Source organism: Rana temporaria, chromosome 9 (genome assembly GCF_905171775.1).
Source record: "Rana temporaria chromosome 9, aRanTem1.1, whole genome shotgun sequence".
In the NCBI taxonomy this organism is placed as follows: Eukaryota; Metazoa; Chordata; class Amphibia; order Anura; family Ranidae; genus Rana; species Rana temporaria.
In genome coordinates this window covers 117561571-117581504 of record NC_053497.1, presented here as the reverse complement: position 1 = coordinate 117581504, position 19934 = coordinate 117561571, and the positions used below count along the sequence as shown (strand labels likewise).

The 19934-nt window shown below is 43.1% G+C and overlaps 1 protein-coding gene across 1 annotated transcript in view; it reads right to left on the bottom strand.

Annotated features, from left to right (window-relative positions):
* The window catches only part of PTPN18 (protein tyrosine phosphatase non-receptor type 18), an 83595-nt gene that overhangs the window by 50853 nt on the left and 12808 nt on the right, over window positions 1–19934 (bottom strand). The window contains exons 5-9 of the mRNA XM_040325257.1: window positions 14061–14099; window positions 13636–13704; window positions 9049–9111; window positions 6156–6298; window positions 1–67 (exon numbers count right to left, since the gene is read on the bottom strand). Of these exons, the coding sequence (XP_040181191.1) occupies window positions 1–67; window positions 6156–6298; window positions 9049–9111; window positions 13636–13704; window positions 14061–14099 (381 nt within the window). The remainder of the gene's footprint in view (window positions 68–6155; window positions 6299–9048; window positions 9112–13635; window positions 13705–14060; window positions 14100–19934) is intronic.

The window sequence follows — 19934 nt, the reverse complement described above, 5'->3', positions numbered from 1 at the left end:
CTGTTTGTGTAGTAAACATTGGATATACTCCACGGTACAGATCACCCCGGTCCGTCCACATCCTGCACTGCGTGGGAGACACAAACACACATTATACTCAATAACCATCCAATGTGCAGAAAACACCAAACCAAAACCCTGCAATTTCTATCTGTAGCAATATTGTGTGGTGGTATTTGGGGATTCAATTGGGCTCTGAAAGTGAGGGGGAAAAGGAGAAGGGAAGGGGGGTTCTCAGAGGTTGCCATTTTAGCTATGAGAAGTCTATAGTTAGAAAAGACCAAGGGAATGTTCAAGGTGGAGAGCCAAGTTCAAGACACGAATGATGGCCAAGGCACAAGGTCTGCTGTGACAGAAGGGAGTAATTGAGTCATGGCTGTCAGATTGATAGATATTTGTCATGAGAATCTTCCAGTATAGCAGTTAATTTTTCATTAATAAATGTGCCCTGTATAGAATTATTGACTTTCAGGGAATTGAAACATAGAGATTTCACTTCATGGGTGATGGTTTGTATAGTACCTGTGAATACGTGTGATATAAGGGTTTATAGAGGAAAGCCTCCCAAGGGTCTATTTTGTATTTTCTTTAGGGGGGACAGCATGTTTTTAAGAGACCATGTCACCAAATACTGTACTACACTGAGAACATATCACAAGCAGATAATCTGTATTAGATGTCCTTTCAGAAGCCCTGCCTGCTGCAGCAATTTCAGATTTAGCAGTAATCTCAGCCCCACAATCAACACTTTTGGGAGTGGGGCAATTTGCAGCAACTTTCAGTGACAATCTTATGAGATTTTTGTACTTCTGTCGAAACCACATCAATGATGTAGGTGTGTGTGTGTGTGTGGAGGAGAAGGTTTGTGGCAGCCTGGACGTTTTTCGTCCTGACACAAGTGTCAATTTTCCTGTCGAATTGCAAGGTTTCAAAACTGATGGAGCAGGCAAGGCTTCAGTAAATACACCTATTACAGTATCCTTGCCTGTGTTCAGTTTTAAATGTAATTTGTGGTGACAGAGTATAATAAATGTATGATTGAGCCTTATTAAAAGGAACAAAAAGTATGACTGGGCCTAAGCAAAGGCCATGGCTTTTCATTCTTAAAGGAGTTGTTAAGGCAGAATTTTTTTTTTGCAAAAAAATGAATTAAGCTAAAAAACCTTGTGTGTAGCAAGCTGCTGGCTGAGGGGCACTCAAAGGAGGGAGGGGCCAGGAGCAGCGAAGAGGGACCCGAGAAGAGGAGGATCCAGGCTGCTCTGTGCAAAATCAACTGCACAGAGGAGGGAAGTATAACATGTTTGTTATTAGAGAAACAAACAAAAAAAAGAGCCTTTACAATCACTTTAATGCAGCATACCCAAGAGGCTCACATTTAACCTTTTTTCGCTCTAACTTCGATCTGTTCAGCTGCAAAGCCCCTTGGATTCTAAAGTCACTGACACAGATCTAAGAACTCCTCATGTGACAGCAATTGGCCCAGCACTGTCACATACATTAAGTTGCATGTTTTTTCATGCCCAAAGTACCAGGTACTTCCTTTAGCAAGCAGCACTGAATGGAGCAGTAGAGGAGTGAAGTAACGATAAGTACTGTATGTGCTACTGTGGGTGTGGGGTTCAAATCAAAACTGTTGCTTTGCCCTGCATTAGATATAGCTCCTAATTTAACTTATTTTTTTCTGAGACGAAAGCTCAGAAGCTATAATTTAGAGCTGGGTGGCCTCCCTGTTAACTCCATAATCTCATGTTACATAATATTATGAAAGAAAATAAAACTGTATGTAGCAAAGTCTCCGGCCTTGTCCCATATAATGAGGACCTCCAAGGTCAAAAATAGCAGACATCCTTCAATATGTAGTGGGTGCAAAGATTGTGAACGTCATTGGGCGCCAAACCCTTCTTGGATGTAAAAGAGGTTTTATTTTTTTTGACAGTCCTTTTTGTATTTTTGGGGGAAAGAGGGTTAAGGCCGGGACAGCATCAGATGGACAGCAGGGATCCAGAACGATCATCCCAGCAGTGATCCCAGCTGTCCATCTGACATTTACAAAGATGTGCCTACTTTTATCCTGTACTGAGTGAGTGCATTACTATCAAATTAAATATGTTGTAATTATTGCTGCACTTAGATTGGCGCTGCTTGTCTTTCTTGTATTCTTCCCAGAGATTCTTCTACTCTTCAGTGTGCCACCTTCCCTGTGCCAGCTACACTCCCTGTGGTAATTACCCAGGCTATGGACTTCTCCTAAAAATCCTAAAAATCTTGCACCCCTAACAGGAGTCATTCCTAAACATTATTATTTTTTTAATTTATTGACTCTCTGCAGTTCATCTTTTAGAACTTTTTTGGACTTTATGTTCAAAATTCTGACATTTTAACCATTCCCTTATCCCTCATATGACAAAACTCTGCATGCTGGAAATACCTTATCGCAACAATCGTGTTTTTTCCAAAGATTCAATTGGCAGACTTCAATAGGAGAACAGCCGTGCAGGGAAAGGCCCCTGCAAGGCGCCACTTCTGCACATGCAGGAATGCTGTCTGTTATGGCAACAGTCCTTTAACAGTTCCTAGCTCAAACGTAACAGTTCTTTCAGCTCCAATACAACTGCCTCTTGTAGTTCTTCAACACTGAGCTCCTGGTCTCTCACTAGACTCACTGATTCACTGACTCTGAATCCCTTGAGCTCCTCCAAGGTTGACGGTGCTATCTCCCTCAAGTGTCACCCATGCTTCCCTGCTGGGTCCCTAGCTTGGCACTCCAGATACTTCTCAAGCATCACCCCTGCTAACCGGCGAGGTCCCTGGCTTGACTCACAAGGCTGCTCTGCAGGCATCTCCTTCGCGTGTTGGGTCCCGGATTTGATCACCGCCTAAAGTTTCCAGATTCTCCACCTTGCCGGTTCGGTGAGAATATAGTTCCGGTACTTTCTTCAGTTACTCACTGTGGTCCCTGGTAAAGGAGGTTGGTCCCTTTGCGGCGACAGCCTCCCCTCTACCTCTGACCACTGACAGGTTCTCCGACCGACAGAACTGTCACTTTCGGTTGGACTGCAAGCTGCAGTCCTAACCCTGTGCTGCCCTCTTACTACTGGATAGGCCCTCACACAGCCTGGAAGCCAGATGCCCCCAGCATAGGCCCAATATCCAGCCTTGCAGCTCGGGGCATATGACACACGTCCACCCAGACAGCCGACCAGGTGGCACAGAACATCGATCACCTGAATATATAGGTTCTCCCAGCAGGCCAAGAAATTAAAAAAAAAACCTGCCCGTGAAACCCCATATACCCATAACCTGACCTTGGACTGCCCTTCTCATATCTAGTACCACCAGGTTCCCGGCCATCTAGTGGTAGAAGAGATAAGTGTAACAAGGCCAAACTTAGGGAGAAATCAATAGATCTCTATCAATCGACCAAGATGAAAACACTTGGCAAGTACATTTGTGAGGAGCTCCATGACTAAACCCCAGGGTGCTACATGTGGTTAGGTCTAAGCCGCTTATATCATTTTCACTAGCTCAGATGTGCTTCTAAAAGTGCCTGAAATTAAACTAGTAAGAGTAGCAATCAGTCCCTCACTGATGAAACAGTCTATTTATGAGGAAAGCTACACAGTAATAGCATGTACTATCAGGGCCGCTTATAAGGCGGTACAACTTGTCCCAATGTACTGGGCCCAGGCCTCATAAGCTAAACAGGGGTGGGGCGTGTGGATCAGCTTTATTGTTCATTTCCAAACAATATTTCTGAACAATATTCTTAAATGAATAAAATAATTTTACTAGACCACACCTCCGCTCCTACTTGCTTACCAGGACTTAAACTACATTCCCCAGGCCCCATCACATCAACAGAGGGGGCCCCATCAAAATGGCTATATGTGGCCCCATGCTTTCAAACAGCAGCCCTATGTAGTAGCATATAGTAGCAATGAATGGTGCATGAACACAATTCTCCAGATGAGTGTGATTTATCCCTATTACATGCTACTGTATAGCTTTCATCCAAAGGAAATCTTTGTTCCATCAGTGAGTGAACAATTGATACTCCTACTGATACACAGCAGCCACATTCAGTGCCACGTTTCAGCAAGCAAAATTACCTGTGTAAAGGGAAAGCAAATAATTAGAAGACTATGTTATTTGATACTGTTATGTACTAGGAAACTGGGAGACAGCATGTGAAATTAACACATATCCAAACAGTTGGGGGGTAGTGGCAACAGAAATATTTAAGTTTTACTAAAACCGGGAGTCTGCAATCACTATATCTGTTCTCCCACAGTACACAGAACATGGAAATGCAATCATTTTAGTAAATATAAACCGCTAAAAAAAATTCTTATCAGCAGTTTATAACAGTCTTGTGGCTTCTATCAGTTTCCAGTTGAGTACTGGTTAAAGCTTGTAGGAGGAGTTTTCCTATGAGACTACAATACCCCTTACCCTCTGTCTGGACAATGCTGATTGGCCCTGTGCTGATCACATGCACCCTCCCAAGAAAAAAAACCTCTCTAGCAATACACACGAAACTGAGCATGTGAAGCCTGACTCCATGGACTCTGTGTTTATCAGGAAACTATTAGGGGACAGTGGAAGAAGAGGAGGATCAGAGAACACAGGATCAAACAGCCTTTTACACAATGCAGAGGATTAACTCCTTAGGTTCCACAGTGAGTATAACAAGCATGCTTTACTGCATATACAGACTGATTTTAATGTTGTGGATTTAGCAACACTTTAATAAAAATAATGAAAAGATTTTTTATATAGAAGTCAAACATCCAAAAGGCAAATCTGTAATATAGCATTTCATGTTTCAAATACAATTTTACAAATACAGCTAATTTAGTAAATTTAGTAGCTTAGGTGTGCTCTTAAAAAGTGCCTGCAATGAACTGGTAACTGGCAAGAACAGCAATCGATAGAACACATGGAGTAAGCTAAACAAGAGTAGAAATTAGGCCTCATGCACACTGGACAATTTTACTGCTGCTCCTAGGGGCGTCAGGTGTTTTTTTTACAGCTTAAAAAGCCTCTCCATGTTATTCTATGTGTCCATGCACACATAGGCTTTTAGAAGCTGTAAGTGGCATAGGCGTTTTCAAGCTGAAGGAAAAAACAAACAGGGCAAGTGCGTTCTGGAGCTGCAGCGTTACAGCTGTAAAAAATCCTGACGCTGCTTAACGCGCGTCAATGCTGTATACATTGTTAAGCCGCGTCAAACGTTTTTAAGCTGTAGTAATTGGAGTTGGGAGTGGGAAATAGAGGGCAGAGAAACCCTTCTAAAGGCTAACACAGCTAAACACCAATGCAAAATGCCTCTTAAAGTGCGTTTTTAAAGACGCTTTTTTCTGGCGTAGGTACTGGCTTAGCAGCTTGTTTTTTTAAATGCCATGTAGGCATGAGGCCTTAGGGATAAAGATGTAGTAGCATACAGTAGAAGTTAGTTATAGTTTAATAAAAGCTTGTACAGGGAACTATAGTAAAGTAACTAAGGTGCCAAAGCGAAAAACAGAAATCCTTACATTCCCAAACTTGACTGTATTTCTTTAAAGCGGGGGTTCACCCTTAGAGGGCACTTTTCCCCCTTAGATTCCTGCTCGTTATTACTAGGGGAATCGGCTATTTATTTTAAAATATGTGCAGTACTTACCCGTTTACGAGACGCATCCTCTCCGTCGCTTCCGGGTATGGGCTGCGGGAATGGGCGTTCCTTCTTGATTGACAGGCTTCCGAGAGGCTTCCGACGGTCGCATCCATCGCGTCACGATTTTCCGAAAGAAGCCGAACGTCGGTGCGCAGGCGCAGTATAGAGCCGCACCGACGTTCGGCTTCTTTCGGCTACGAGTGACGCGATGGATGCGACCGTCGGAAGCCTCTCGGAAGAATGTCAATCAAGAAGGAACGCCCGCTCCCGAAGACCCATACCCGGAAGCGACGGAAGAAGATGCAGCTCGAAAACGGGTAAGTACTGCTCAGATTTTAATATAAATAGCCGATTCCCCTAGACCGAACGAGCAGGAAGCTAAGGGGAGATTTTTTTTTTTTTTTTTAAATGGGTGAACTCCCGCTTTAAGGTGAAAACAAATAATTGCCCTAGGCCCCACATTTTGCACTGATTGCAGCTCTTCCAGAGTTACTCTCACCTGCAGTGCACACAAATCGGGGCACTGTTCTGTCCTTGATGTTGACGCACTAGTTTGATCATCTCAAGGAAGCAGGAGTAAGAGTCTGGAATCCCACGATCAGGCCATGCGATATACTGGAAGTGACCAACTTCCCGGGCTTCCTACAAAGTAGAGAAAGCAGCAGTCTGAGAATAGGATGTTTCATCAGTGCACAGCAAATTATAGTCATATTTAAAACTTAAGACAGTTGCATCCCACTTCCAACACAAATCCCAAAATATTAGGTTTATTTTATTATTCTTAGGATAGCGGGTATGGCCATTCCTTTATGCCTCTGGACCAACTTTTCATCCAGCATTGTTATTTTACAATTCAGATACAGCCTATTATACAGCAATTTATTCCAAATTGCATACAGCTGTTTTAGGTGTGATGGCAATCAAAGCACAGTGCATAGAAACAAAAAATGAGCAAACACAATTTCATCCTGTTATGTTCCTAACCTAGTGTGACAGGTATCTTCGTTTTTTGAATAATATTTAGTCAAAAGCTGGCCATAGACCCATAGAGGGCTGAAAGACATAAATCTATCAATATCCTTCATCAATGCTAATCAGGGTGGATGGCCAAATATCATATCAGATTGGAAGCAGGCACTGTTTGGCTGACAATTAAAAAATGGAAGGCTGTTGGACAGAGTGGTGCGCACAAGGTCGCCCATTGGTCAAAATTTGCTTAGTATATGGCCAGCTTAAAGTGATTGTAAAGTCTTGTTTTTTTTTCTATTACAATAACAAACATGTCATACTTACCTGCCCTGTGTAGTAGTTTTGCACAGGGCAGCCCAGTTCCTCCTCTTCTCGGGTCCCTGGCTGGAGCTTCTGGCCCCTCCCTCCTGTCGAGTGCCCACACAGCAAGCAACTTGCTCCGAGGGCACCCGAGCCAAACTGCAGCTTTGTGTATCCATTCAGACATGGAGCTGTGATCCAGCCTGCCCCCCTCTCTCCTGATTGGCTAACTGAATTTGATTGACAGCAGTGGGAGCCAATGGCGCCGCTGCCGTGTCTCAGCCAATCAGGAGGGAGAGTCCCAGATGGCTGAGGCAATCGTGGACATTGCTGGATAGAGATGGGGCTCAAGTAAGTAGGGGGGCTGAAGGGGGCTGCTGCACACAGAAGGCTTTTTATCTTAATGCATAGAATGCATTAAGATAAGAAAACCTTCTGACTTTACAACTACTTTAACCCTCCTGGCGGTATCCCAGAGCGTGACTCTGGGTTGATTTTTTTTGCTAAAATCGGTAACCCCGAGTCATGCTCGGGGTAGCTGTGCAGAGCCTGCAGCGCACTCTGGCTTACCTTCTCCTGGATCCAATCTTATAGATTACAGTACTGTATGTAAAAAATACACCCCCCCCTTGTCCCTAGTGGTCTGCCCAGTGCCCTACATGTACTTTTATATAATAAAAACTGTTCTTTCTCCCTGCAAACTGTAGATTGTCCATAGCAACCAAAAGTGTCCCTTTATGTCAAAAATGGTTTTAGATCAGCTAGAAAACAGCGATAATAAATTATAATCACTTGCAGAATTGTGCGATAGCGATTTGTGGGGAAATTCGTCATAAAAAAAAAATAATGACAGCGACAATTCTGCAACTGAGCAAATTTCAGTGATTTTGAGTTGATTACATTATTGAATATTTTTTATTAGAATTATATTATTATTTGATATAATTATTTATAATTATTTATTATATTATAATTTATAATTTTGTTTTTAAAAAAATGTCATACCCGGGATGCCTACTAGACTCTTGTTTGGTCAGATTTAAGTGAGTTATTCCTAAGAATTACAGGCCTACAGTATAAAACGCCAAATTTCCTTGCAAATAATGGTACCGCTTTCAGCATCTTTTTTCTGAAAGAATCATACCGCCAGGGAGGTTAAGTCTCCAAAAATACAGTGTTTACTGGACCCAGCACCTGCCTTTGTAGTTTTCTAAGGAGAAGGTAGCACAGCACAGAATCGAGAGAGAAAAGCTCACAGTCCCACCCAGAAGCACTGTTCAGTAAAGTCTATTCATTCCAAAATCGAATGTTAAAAGAAAACAAAATTCTGAAGTACTTTTGAACAACATTTGTAAAGCCATCGAATTTATTGAGAACTTTCATAAAAATGTTTGAACAAACATTCATTTTAAAATCTACTCGTATATGGCCAGCATAACAGATCAAAGTAGAGACAGCAAAACATAATTACTACTTTTTAGAAGCTGATATTATAAGTTTCTGAGTAACAGTGATGAAGGCAGAAGACAAACTGGAGAAAGACAGGCCAGAGCTGGTGCAAGGATTTTTGACACTCTAGGCAAAACCTAATTTTGTCTACCCCCTTGGCTCCACCCCTTTTGCCCTGCACACATATACCCCATCTTTTTAATGAAGCGCCCATCAAATGAATCCCAACAGTGCTCATCAATGCAGCCTCACCAGCGCCCATTAAATGCAGCCTCACCAGAGCCCATCAATGAAAGTTTGCTTGCTTCCATTCATTTGGGAGTCGGGACACACAGTCCTCCGCCACCGCCGCTGCACCTCTGACACTAACGGAGTAGCGGCTGCCTGCTTATGCTGAGACTTAGATGCTTGCTGCTTGCTTGCCTAGTTTGCCTAATGGTAGCACCGGCCCTGAGACAGACACACAAAAGTGAGGTGGAGAGGTGTGGGGACTCATTGTGGTCATGTATTGTCCAGTTATTTGAAATTTTCAGAATATTGGCCACATGTAATACTGCCTCTAAAGCCTGGTACACATCCCAGCAACAACCCTGATATACTCATCCATCCAGTTTGAAAGAGGTCTATGTCAGGACATTCTTGCTCTCTATGAGGCTCTTTAGCAGCACACTTACCTCTTGATATATCACCTTTAGGTTCCTAAAGACCACCTCCGGATTCACAATGACCTTTGCCACCTAACAAAACACAACACATTAGGAGAAGCTAGGATGGTTTGGGGTAAATTCTGGGTGAAGTCTATTTGGTGCTATCGCCTAGTTCTAAAATGGAAAATAATTTTAAAGTATATCTAAACGCAGAAACACAAAACTTAATAAATTGCAGCTCACCAGTCCTTGGTAACTAGTAAGATTTGATGACTGCATTAGGTCCCATTCACTCTTCCAAATAGGGACAGACTATGAACATCTTGTGGGAAACCTATACAAAGGAATGAGAGGCTCACAGCACCCATAGCCATCTGCAGCTTTTCGTATGTAATCGTACATACAACAATTACCTGAGGATGACTGGCCCTGGATGCAACACTTTTCTTCCAGAGCCAATCATCCGTAAATAATCAGCTGCGACTGGATGCAGAGTCTCTCAGCCTCTCATTGCTTTGTTTTAGGACTTTCCACCCACAGCTGTTGACATAAACTCCACTGCGTCTCCAGCAGCAATTCGCAGTCTGCCCCTAATCACAAGTGTGAACAGGTCCTTGTCTTTTCAGGAAGCACAGAAAATACCTGTTGATCCTAACAGAAATGCATTTTCTGTGAGCATAAATGAAAAAAATCCCATCAATCCACCATGTGATCAAGATGAACAAAGAGACATGTTTCAATATCAGCCTATTTGACATTCATGGTTGCTGCCATAGAGATAATGGAGAAATAAGTGTAGACATGACGGGACAGAAAGTGTATTATTTGAAGAATTACTGGGTGAAAATAAAGAGAAGAAAATACTGCAAAAAGAAAACTAACGCAGCCACTACATATAAGGACTGGTAAGCAGTTATATATAAAAACATTTGAGGGATGGGTTTATATACACTTTAATGTTCTGTCATTGTGAGGCATCATCTTTTTTATTGTTAATAGAAACAGAGAAAAGTGATGGCAGAAAAAAGACCATGTGGTTATTTAAATCTGCCCATTTTTGTTTTATATATACACTGTATATACAGTGCCTTGAAAAAGTATTCATACCTCTTGACATTTTTCACATTTTGTCATGTTACAACCAAAAAAGTAAACATTTTATTGGGGTTTTGTGTGATAGACAAACACAAAGTGGCACATAATTGTCAAGTGGAAGGAAAATTATAAATGGTTTTCAGTTTTTTTTACAAATACATTTGTGAAAAGTGTGGTGTGCATTTGTATTCAGCCCCTCTGAGTCAATACTTTGTAGAACCACCTTTCACTGCAATTACAGCTGAAAGTCTTTTTGGGGATGTCTCTACCAGCTTTGCACATCTAGAGAGTGACATTTTTGCCCATTCTTTGCAAAATAGCTCAAGTTCTGTTAGATTGGATGGAGAGTATCTGTGAACAGCAATTTTCAAGTCGTGCCACAGATTCTCAATTGGATTTAGGTCTGGATTTTGACTGGGCCATTCCTACACATGAATATGCTTTGATCTAAACCATTCCATTGTAGCTCTGGCTGTATGTTTAGCCCCCATTCACACCTAGGCATTTTGTCGCCTGTAGTGTGACGCCGCAGCAGCCCCGAGACGCCAGAGGGACGAAAACACATGCACCTCTATGGAGATGGTTCACATCTCCACGCCGAACGCCGTACGCCTGCCGCTTGAAAAAAAGTCCCGGACTTTTTTTTCAGGCGGCTTTCGGCGTTCGGCATAGGAGATGTGAACCATCTCCATAGAGGGGGTGAAGGCTGCATTCACAATCGCGGCGTTTTGTCGCCGCAATTCGCGGTACAAAGCGCCGCTATTTGTCGCTGCAATTCGCGGGACAAAACGATGCGATTTTGTACGCCAAAGTGTGAATGCAGCCTTAGGGTTGTTGTTCTGCTGGAAGGTGAACCTCCGCCCCAGTCTCAAGTCTTTTGCAGGTTTTCTTCCAAGATTGCCCTGTATTTGGCTCCATCAACTCTGACCAGCTTGCTTGTCCCTGCTAAACAAAAGCATCCCCACAACTTGTTTCACAGTGGGAATGGTGTGTTCAGGGTGATATGCAGTGTTAGTTTTCCGCAACACATAGCGTTTTGGTTTTAGGCCAGAATGTTCAATTTTGGCCTCATCTGACCAGAGCACCTTCTTCCACATGTTTGCTGTGCCCTCCACATAGCTTGTTGCAAACTTCAAACGGGACTTCTCATGGCTTTCTTTTAACAATCACTTTCTTCTTGACACTCTTCCTTAAAGACCAGATTTGTGGAGTACACAACTAATGCCGCGTACACACGATCAGTCAAACCGATGAGAACGGTCTGTTGGACCGTTTTCATCAGACCAAACCGACAGTGTGTAGGCCCCATCGGTTATTTATCCATAGGTTAAAAAAATTCAATCTGGTTTTAAATTTAACCGATAGATACCTAACCGATAGAAAAAAAAACGATCGTTTGTAGGCACGTCCATCGCTTAAAAATCCGTGCATGCTCAGAATCAAGTCGACGCATGCTTGGAAGCATTGAACTTTATTTTTTTCAGCACGTCGTTGTGTTTTACGTCACCGAGTTCTGACACAATCGTTTTTTTTTAACTGATGGTGTGTAGGCACGACTGACCATCAGTCAGCTTCATCGGTTAACCGATGGAAAAATCCATCAGACCATTTTCATCGGATCGACCAATCGTGTGTACAGGGCATAATAATTGTTCTGTGGACAGATTCTCTCACCTGAGCTGTGGATCTCTGCAGCTCCTCCAGAGTTACCATGGGCTTCTTGGCTGCTTCTCTGAATATTGCTCTCCTTGCCCGGCCTGTCAGTTTAGATGGATGGCTTTTTTTTTTTAGGTTTGCAGTTGTGCCATACTCTTTCTATTTTCAAATGATGGATTGAACTGTGCTCCGTGAGATGTTCAAAGCTTGGGATATTTCTTTATAACCTAACCCTGCTTTAAACTTCCCCACAACTTTATTTATTTGTAAACAGTTTTGAAAAACATTTATAATTTTCCTTCCACTTCACTTATGTGCCAATTTGTGTTGGTGTTTGGTTGTATTTATCACATAAAATCCCAATAAATTACATTTATATTTTTTGGTTGTAACATGACAAAATGTGGAAAATTTCAAGGGGTATGAATTCCTTTTCAAGGCACTGTATATACATTTAGTTTTTTTTGTTAACTTTTTTTGTCAGTATAGATGGATGTTTGAAACCACATATTGTTGACTAACTCACTACCTTTGATGGAAGTCTATTCCAAGCATCAAATACTCATTCAGTAAAATAATACTTTCAAAGATTAGTTTTGAACTTTCCTCCAGTTAGTTTGAGGTCATGTCCCTGTTGTCATATTGAAAATACTGCCCTCCTGACACATTTCATCCCCTTGATGTTTCTTAAAGGTTTCAGTCATGTCTCCCCTTTCCTTTCTTTCCTCCAGACTGTACATATACAGGGCCAGATTCACAAAAGGGATACGACGGCGTATCTCCTCATACGCCGTCGTATCTCTGTTTCTATCTATGCGACTGATTCATAGAATCAGTTACGCATAGATATCCCTAAGATCCGACAGGTGTAATTGTTTTACACTGTCGGATCTTAGGATGCAGTACCGCGGCCACCGCTGGGGGGAGTTCGCGTCGTAAACCAGCGTCGGGTATGCAAATTAGCAGTTACGGCGATCCACGACGGTTTTTCGCGTTCGCTACGTCGCCGCTAGTCTAGTTTCCCATCGCAAAGTTAGTCGTCGTTTTTGGTGCCCTAACTTTAGTCAGCAAGCGTATTGCTGTCTAAAGTATGGCCGTCGTTCCCGCGTCGAAATTCAAAATTTAACGTCGTTTGCGTAAGCCGTCCGGGAATACAGAAGTACGCTACGCGCGTCGCCGTTCGAAAAAATTAGGTCACTTCGCGCAAAGCATGGTGGGAGTTAGGAAATGGAGCAAGCGCAGTAGGTCTGGCGCGGGCGCGCCTAATTTAAATGTTACCCGCCCATTCGATTTGGCCCGCCTTGCGCCGGACGCATTTACGATACACCGCCGCAAGTTTCCAGGTAAGTGCTTTGTGATTCGGGCACTAAACCTGAAAACTTGCGGCGGTGTAACGTAAATGGCTTATGTTACACCGGCGGAAATGTACGTGAATCTGGCCCTAAGTTCCTGAGTTAAGTTAATCTGCAGACTGTGAACGGGAAGGGATTGGTGCAGAAAGCACCCAGAATGCTTGGGTCACACAGCATTATGGATTTTCATGTTTGATCAGGAAGGGAGGAGGGGCCATGAACCGCTCCTCTAACCATTAGCTTGTGTGTATAAATTTCAGTTTGAGCTATTGAGCTTTATTACCAACTGACTTTTTGTTTCAAGAAAAGGATATAAGCAAAGGCCAGTAGATGTGAAAGGAATCCTAGAGCTTCAACTGCTGTCTGGATACTTCTCCTGTGTGTAGATGACCTCTCTTAAAGTTGTTGTGCACCTCACTGTGAACATTTGCAAGACCCAGAATGCTCTGTAGGCCTCAGGTGGGACCTGTAGAAATATGCATTCCTTATATTCACAATTCACTATACTAACCATGCTAACAGCAAATGGTCCATACTGGACGGGTTCCTCATCCAATGGCCAATAGCGTTCACATTTTTTCTGCAAAAGAAATCCTGATCATTTTATAGCAAAAGAGACCCAACAACATTTGTGGAGTCAGGGCACATTTATTAAGCCAATACAAAAGACCATGTTGATGTACAAAGAACCATCTTCCTTATATCAGCCAATCTTTGGAATGCTAGTCTCTTATTTCTATTCTCACCATGGATATAATCCTCAAGGTTTGAAGAGCCTCTCAAATTTGCTGCGGCCAGTTGTTTGATCTCACATCCAAAATACCATATACATTCTAGTAAATTCTTGCTCTGTGTTTACCTGAATTGGCAGCGGTTGTATCTGTATGTGACTGTGATGGGGACAATAGTGAGCAGGCTCTTTCAACAATTACCTACCTTTCCGTGTTCCACTTCTCGACATGCCATCACTATAACCTAGAAGAAATGAGACACATTGATGAGAATGACAGGCCTATACCATGTTGTTACAAACATTACCAAAGCTAAAACTGTAATGTACACGTTTTCAAAACTGAGCTCCAGGCAGATAAATATATATAAAAAAAAACACTGAAACCAGTTAAATATAGGATGTAATAAGTCATCTAAAGCTAAAACGTTTTTTTCTTAAATGTAGGCGTGTTCGCACTTGTGCAGAGACTTGTGATTTTCTGCACTTAGGATGGGTTCACACTACCCGCAGTGAAAAAAGTTCTGTTTTTCTCTGAAGATAGCGATCACAGCTGGTGAACGGTAAATGGTGGTGCATTGCACTTTTATAATGTAAGGCACGGTTCCCCGATCCTTTTTATTTTTTTTAGAACTTTTATGGATTAATTTTTTTGGAGAGCTGAGTTTTTCTGTATAAGAACACAGAGTGTAATTTCAGCTTCTCGCCCCCTTTTTTTCCTCACAGCTCAGATACGTTTTTTAAATTCTGGAATTTGAAAATATATAGAAGAGAAGAGAATAAAGCAGATAAACAGGTACAACCCATGTAGGAGGCTTTGTTTCCACTTTTTGTATTACCTGGGGCCAGTCACTTCACTGGGCATATGTTAGGGTTTACAACCAATTTACTGTATTTATCGGGGTATACCGCGCGCCGGCATATAACACGCACCCCAGGAAGGTATTTTTAGGGGGGGGGGGGGAAACGTAAATTTTTGCCCTGCGTCCATCGGCTGCCTTGTCCGGCGTCCGTCTGCAGCCTTGCGCGGGGTTCGTCCAGCCTTGTGGGTGTCCGTCTGCGGCTTTGGAGGTGTCCGTCTGCGGCTTCCTCGCGGGGTCCGCACCTTGCCCGGGGTTGCAGCGTTGTTTGTTTTTGGATTTTGCGCAGAGAGGAGCCGGATTTCCTGTGTGTTCGGCTCCTCTCGTGTGGCTGCGGGCGGAGCCGAGCGTGGCCGAGCCTAGCCGAGTGCGCAGTACACTCGGCTCGGCTCTCGGCTCTACGCTGCTTGTCTCGGCTTCTCTCGCGTGGCTGCAGGCGGAGCCGAGCGTGGCCAAGCCTAGCCAAGTGCAGAGTACACTCGGCTCGGTCTATTTTGGTGGCGCCCGGGAACAGCAGTATCGGCGTATATCGCGCACCCACGATTTTCCCCTGATTTGATAAATACGGTAAATACTACCTCAAAACAAAATATTTGCTAACTAGATAATACATCCAATACACAAATATTGACCACACACAGTGATCAATGTGTCTGCAAAAATGTGCAAAAAGTCTACTTAAATGGTAGATATTATCATATACAGTCCAGTAACAATTAGAAACTACTGTGTAATAAGAAGCAGAGGAGTTAAGGAGCTGACTGAGTGTCCATGCTGCAGTGTGACCGGTTGAACCCTGGGCCGTGTCCCATGTTTAAGCGATGTTCACCTCTCTAAGGTTGAGGTCTAAATTTATGTTAAGCAAATAGAGCTCTGTGTTGGTGAAGGAGCATGGGGATCCCAACAAGGCTTGCTGGCACCTGTAGTTCACTTATCACAGGACTGTATATGATAATATTTGCCATGCTAGCAACCCTACTGTCTTCAACCTCAATACTTTCTAAGCTGCTGAGCATAAATTAGAATACAGCAAGCAAAGTCATAGTAAGGTCAGAACTTGTGGTCTACATACTAGTTCTAGGGTCAAGCCTTGATCTTGTCAATAATTTGACATCAGTTGACTTTTTCCGTAGTAGACTGCTTTTTTTTTGTTTTTAGTACAGATTTTCCCCGTTATCTCGCGCGCAGAAGCGAACACGCATGAAAGTCCCGCCCACATAAGTAAACGCCGTTCAAACCCCACATGTGAGGTATAGCCACGTGCGTTAGAGCGTGTGCAACAATTCTAGACCTCCTCTGTAACTTGAAAATAGTAACATGTAAAAAATGTTAACGCGTCACCTATAGAGATTTTTAAGTACCGAAGTTTGGCGCCATTCCATGAGTGTGCGCAATTTTAAAGCGTGACAAGTTAGGTATCTATTTACTCGGCGTAACATTGTCTTTCACATTATACAAAAAAATTGGGCTAACTTTACTGTTTTGTTATTTTTTAATTCATGAAACCGTTTTTTATTCCAAAAAAAGGCATTTGAAAAATTATTGCGCAAATACTGTGCGAGAAAAAAAGTTGCAATGACCGCCATTTTATTCCCTATGGTGTCTGCTAAAAAAATATATATAATGTTTGGGGGTTCTGATTAATTTTCTAGCAAAAAAATTGTGATTTTTACATGAAGGAGAGAAGTGCCAAAATATGCCCGGTGGACAAGTGGTAATGGTGGCAATCAGCGACTTATGCCCTGTACACACAATCGGTCCATCCGATGAAAGCGGTCTGATGGATTTTTCCATCAGTTATCCGATGAAGCTGACTGATGATCAGTCGTGCCTGCACACCATCAGTTAAAAAAACGATCGTGTCAGAACGCGGTGACGTAAAACACAACGATGTGCTGAAAAAAATGAAGTTCAATGCTTCCAAGCATGCGTCGACTTGATTCTGAGCATGCGTGGATTTTTAACCGATGGACGTGCCTACAGACGATTGTTTTTTTTCTATAGGTTTTTTTATCCATCAGATAATTTTAAAACAAGTTCCTAATTTTTTAACCGATGGATAAATAACCGATGGGGCCCACACACGATCGGTTTAGTCTGATGAAAATGGTCCATCAGACCATTTTCATCAGACAAACCGATCGTGTGTACGCTGCATTATAGTAGAATTGCGATATTGTGGTGGACGACAAATTACACTTTTGACACTTTGAGGGAACCAGTGACACTAATACAGTGATCTGTGATAAAAAATATGCACTGTCACTGTACTAATGACACTGGCTGGAAGGGGTTAAACATCTAGAGCGATCAAAGGGTTAACTGTGTGCCTAGCCTGTGTTTACTATGTGCTGCTTTTACTAGGGGAAGATGTGGATTTTAGTCCCTGCTTTGCGGGAACACAAAATCCACTATGTTTACATAGGAAGAGCTCCATTCTGAGTCTTTGCCCGACAATCGGCGGGTGCTGGTGAACATCGAGTGCCCGGAACCCGGAGATCGGCTTCTGCTGTAAATAAAGACAGCAGAAGTAGTAGGCCGCTGCAGGGCCCCCTGCAGGTGGAAGTGCAGGATCACATATTGTATATATTCAACCTTACCAGCTAGGTAAGTATGTATGCACATAGGTAAAAACACATTTTATTCGATTGGGGCAAGATTAGAACTTATGACAATGTTTTTATTGCTGTCTGTGTTTTTCTGCCTGGGTGGTAACTACTTTCCCCCATTTATTTTGCTGTGTCACATGGACAGGTAGCAAAAGAAAATCTTCCCAGGAGGGTCACAAAGAAAATAAATACATTTTAACTTCTCTTCTTCTCTTTATCGAAATAAAAAAAAAATAAGAAAAATGCCCAAAATTATGGGGCACTAGGTACTGTATATGGACATGAAGCCCATGTAAAAAAACAACTGTTGATTTTAATGAGCTTTTTCAGAGACTTTCTTGTATGCTCGTTGGTTTTACTGTGAACAAGGCCATATTATTTTGTAAAGAAACCACAATGCAAATGTATATATTAATAGTCATGTCACAGCTTAGGAGGAAGTTTGAGAAAAGAATACAAAGTCCAGGTCTGGCTAGCCTGTTTCTGTGCTTAAAGATAAGCTGTACTGAAAGAGATCCGGGGAAGGGGAAGTGCCATTGCTGATTCTTTTCTTAAAATGTTAGTATCAGAAGTTTTTGAGGTACAACATACATGCCGATTAGGGAGTCAAAACAAAGTCAATATTGAAACCTTTAGATCAGCGTGACAAGCAATTTTTAAAAGGAGAGGTCAGCAGCAAGTGCACATGTTTATTTTAAAGCTGAAATCTGGGACAAGCAAACATTGTCTAAATACAAGAGCCATGTGTATTCTAAGGCCCCGTACACACGAGAGGATCGATCCGCTGAAATTGATCCGCGGATCGGTTTCAGCGGATAGATCCGCTGGTGTGTACGATCCAGCGGATATTTTTCCGATGATATATTTCGGGCCGACCGATTTCCAGCGGATAAAAATTTCTTAGCATGCTAAGAAATCTATCCGCTGGAATCGGCTCCAGCGGATCGATCCGGTGGTCTGTACAGACTCACCGGATCGATCCATCCGAACCCATCCCTCGCATGCGTCGTAATGATTCGACGAATGCGTGGATATCCTTATATGACAGCGTCGCGCACGTCGCCTCGTCATCATCGCGGCGACGGCGCGACACGTCACCGCGGTGTGAATTTGGCGCGGATTTCGATCCGATGGTGAGTACACTCCAGCGGATCGAAATCCTCAGAGGATTTATCCGCGGAAACGGTCCAGAGGACCGTATCCGCGGATAAATCCTCTCGGGTGTACCCGGCATTACATATATCTATGTATATTTCTTCCAGATCTGTGTAATAATGCAGTGTGAAACTTTTCCTTTGTACAAGAGCTTCCTGGAATAAAGACCAGTCACTGTTGCTCTCTCTCCTTGTTCAAGGTGACTGGTCTTGTCTCCACCCCCTTCTGAAGTTATCCAAATACAGCTTGTATTGCACAGCTCCACTCCCCGCACAGACTGTGTACAGCACACTGATGATGTCACTGCTACTTTTCTAAGGTAAAATCTTGGTTTCCAAACGCATTTGGTGCACAAAAAGTGTATTTATATCCCTTGTGGGTATTAAGGAATTTATTTCTGTAGCAAAGTCCCAGGCCTCCTTTGGTCTACGGAGAACCTCCAGGGCCAGAGATAGCTGACATCCTTCTGTATATGGTGGGTTGTGCGGCATAGTGGGTGCAAAGTAGTTAGAGTAGTTGGGCCTCAGACACTTCTTGAATGCAAAAGAGATTTTTATTTCTCTTAACAGAATTTTTGGAGAAAGAGTTAGGACCAGGACACCCATAGGTAGTTGCAAGATTACTTGGCAGACTCAGAGACTTCAATAGGAGAACAGCCATGCAGGGAAAGGCATCCAGCAAGATGCCACATCTGAATGTGTAGGAATGCTGTCTCCTATGGCAACAGTCTTTAACAGTTCCTAACACAAAGTGTAACAGTTCCTTCAGTTCCATTACAATCACTTCTTGTAGTTCAGCCCACTGGGCTCCCAGTCTCTCTCACCAGACTAGTTGATTCACTGTCACTGAATCCCTTGAGCTCCTCCACTCTTCAAGGTTAGTATCTTCCTCAAGCGCCACACCCCCGCCTCACTGCTGGGTCCCTAGTTTGGCACTCAAGATACTTCTCAAGATTAACCCCACTGGCCTGCTCGGTCCCTTTCTTGACACACAAGACTGCTCTGCAAGCGTCACCTCTGCTGGCTGGGTTCCTGGCTTGATACCCACTGAAGTTTCCAGATTCTTCACGGTCCCCAGTTGGTGAGAATTCTGCTCCGGTACTTGCTTCAGTTACTCACTGTGATCCCTGGTAATAAAGTGATTGTCCCTTAGTGGCGACAGCTTCCCCTCTACCTCCGACCACGTCAGGTTCTCCGGCCGGCAGAACCGTCACTTCTGGTTGGACTGCAAGCCGCAATCCCAACCCTGCATTGCTCTCTTGCTTCTGAATAGGCCCTCAGACAGCCTAACAGCCAGATGTGTCCAGGATAGGCCCAATTTCCAGCCTAGCAGCCCGGGCACTACAACACACGTCCACCCAGACAGCTGTCCAGGTGGCACAGAACAGCGATCACCTGACTCCACCCAAATATATATGTTCTCCCAGCAGGCCAAAGAATTTAAGAAACCCCTGCCC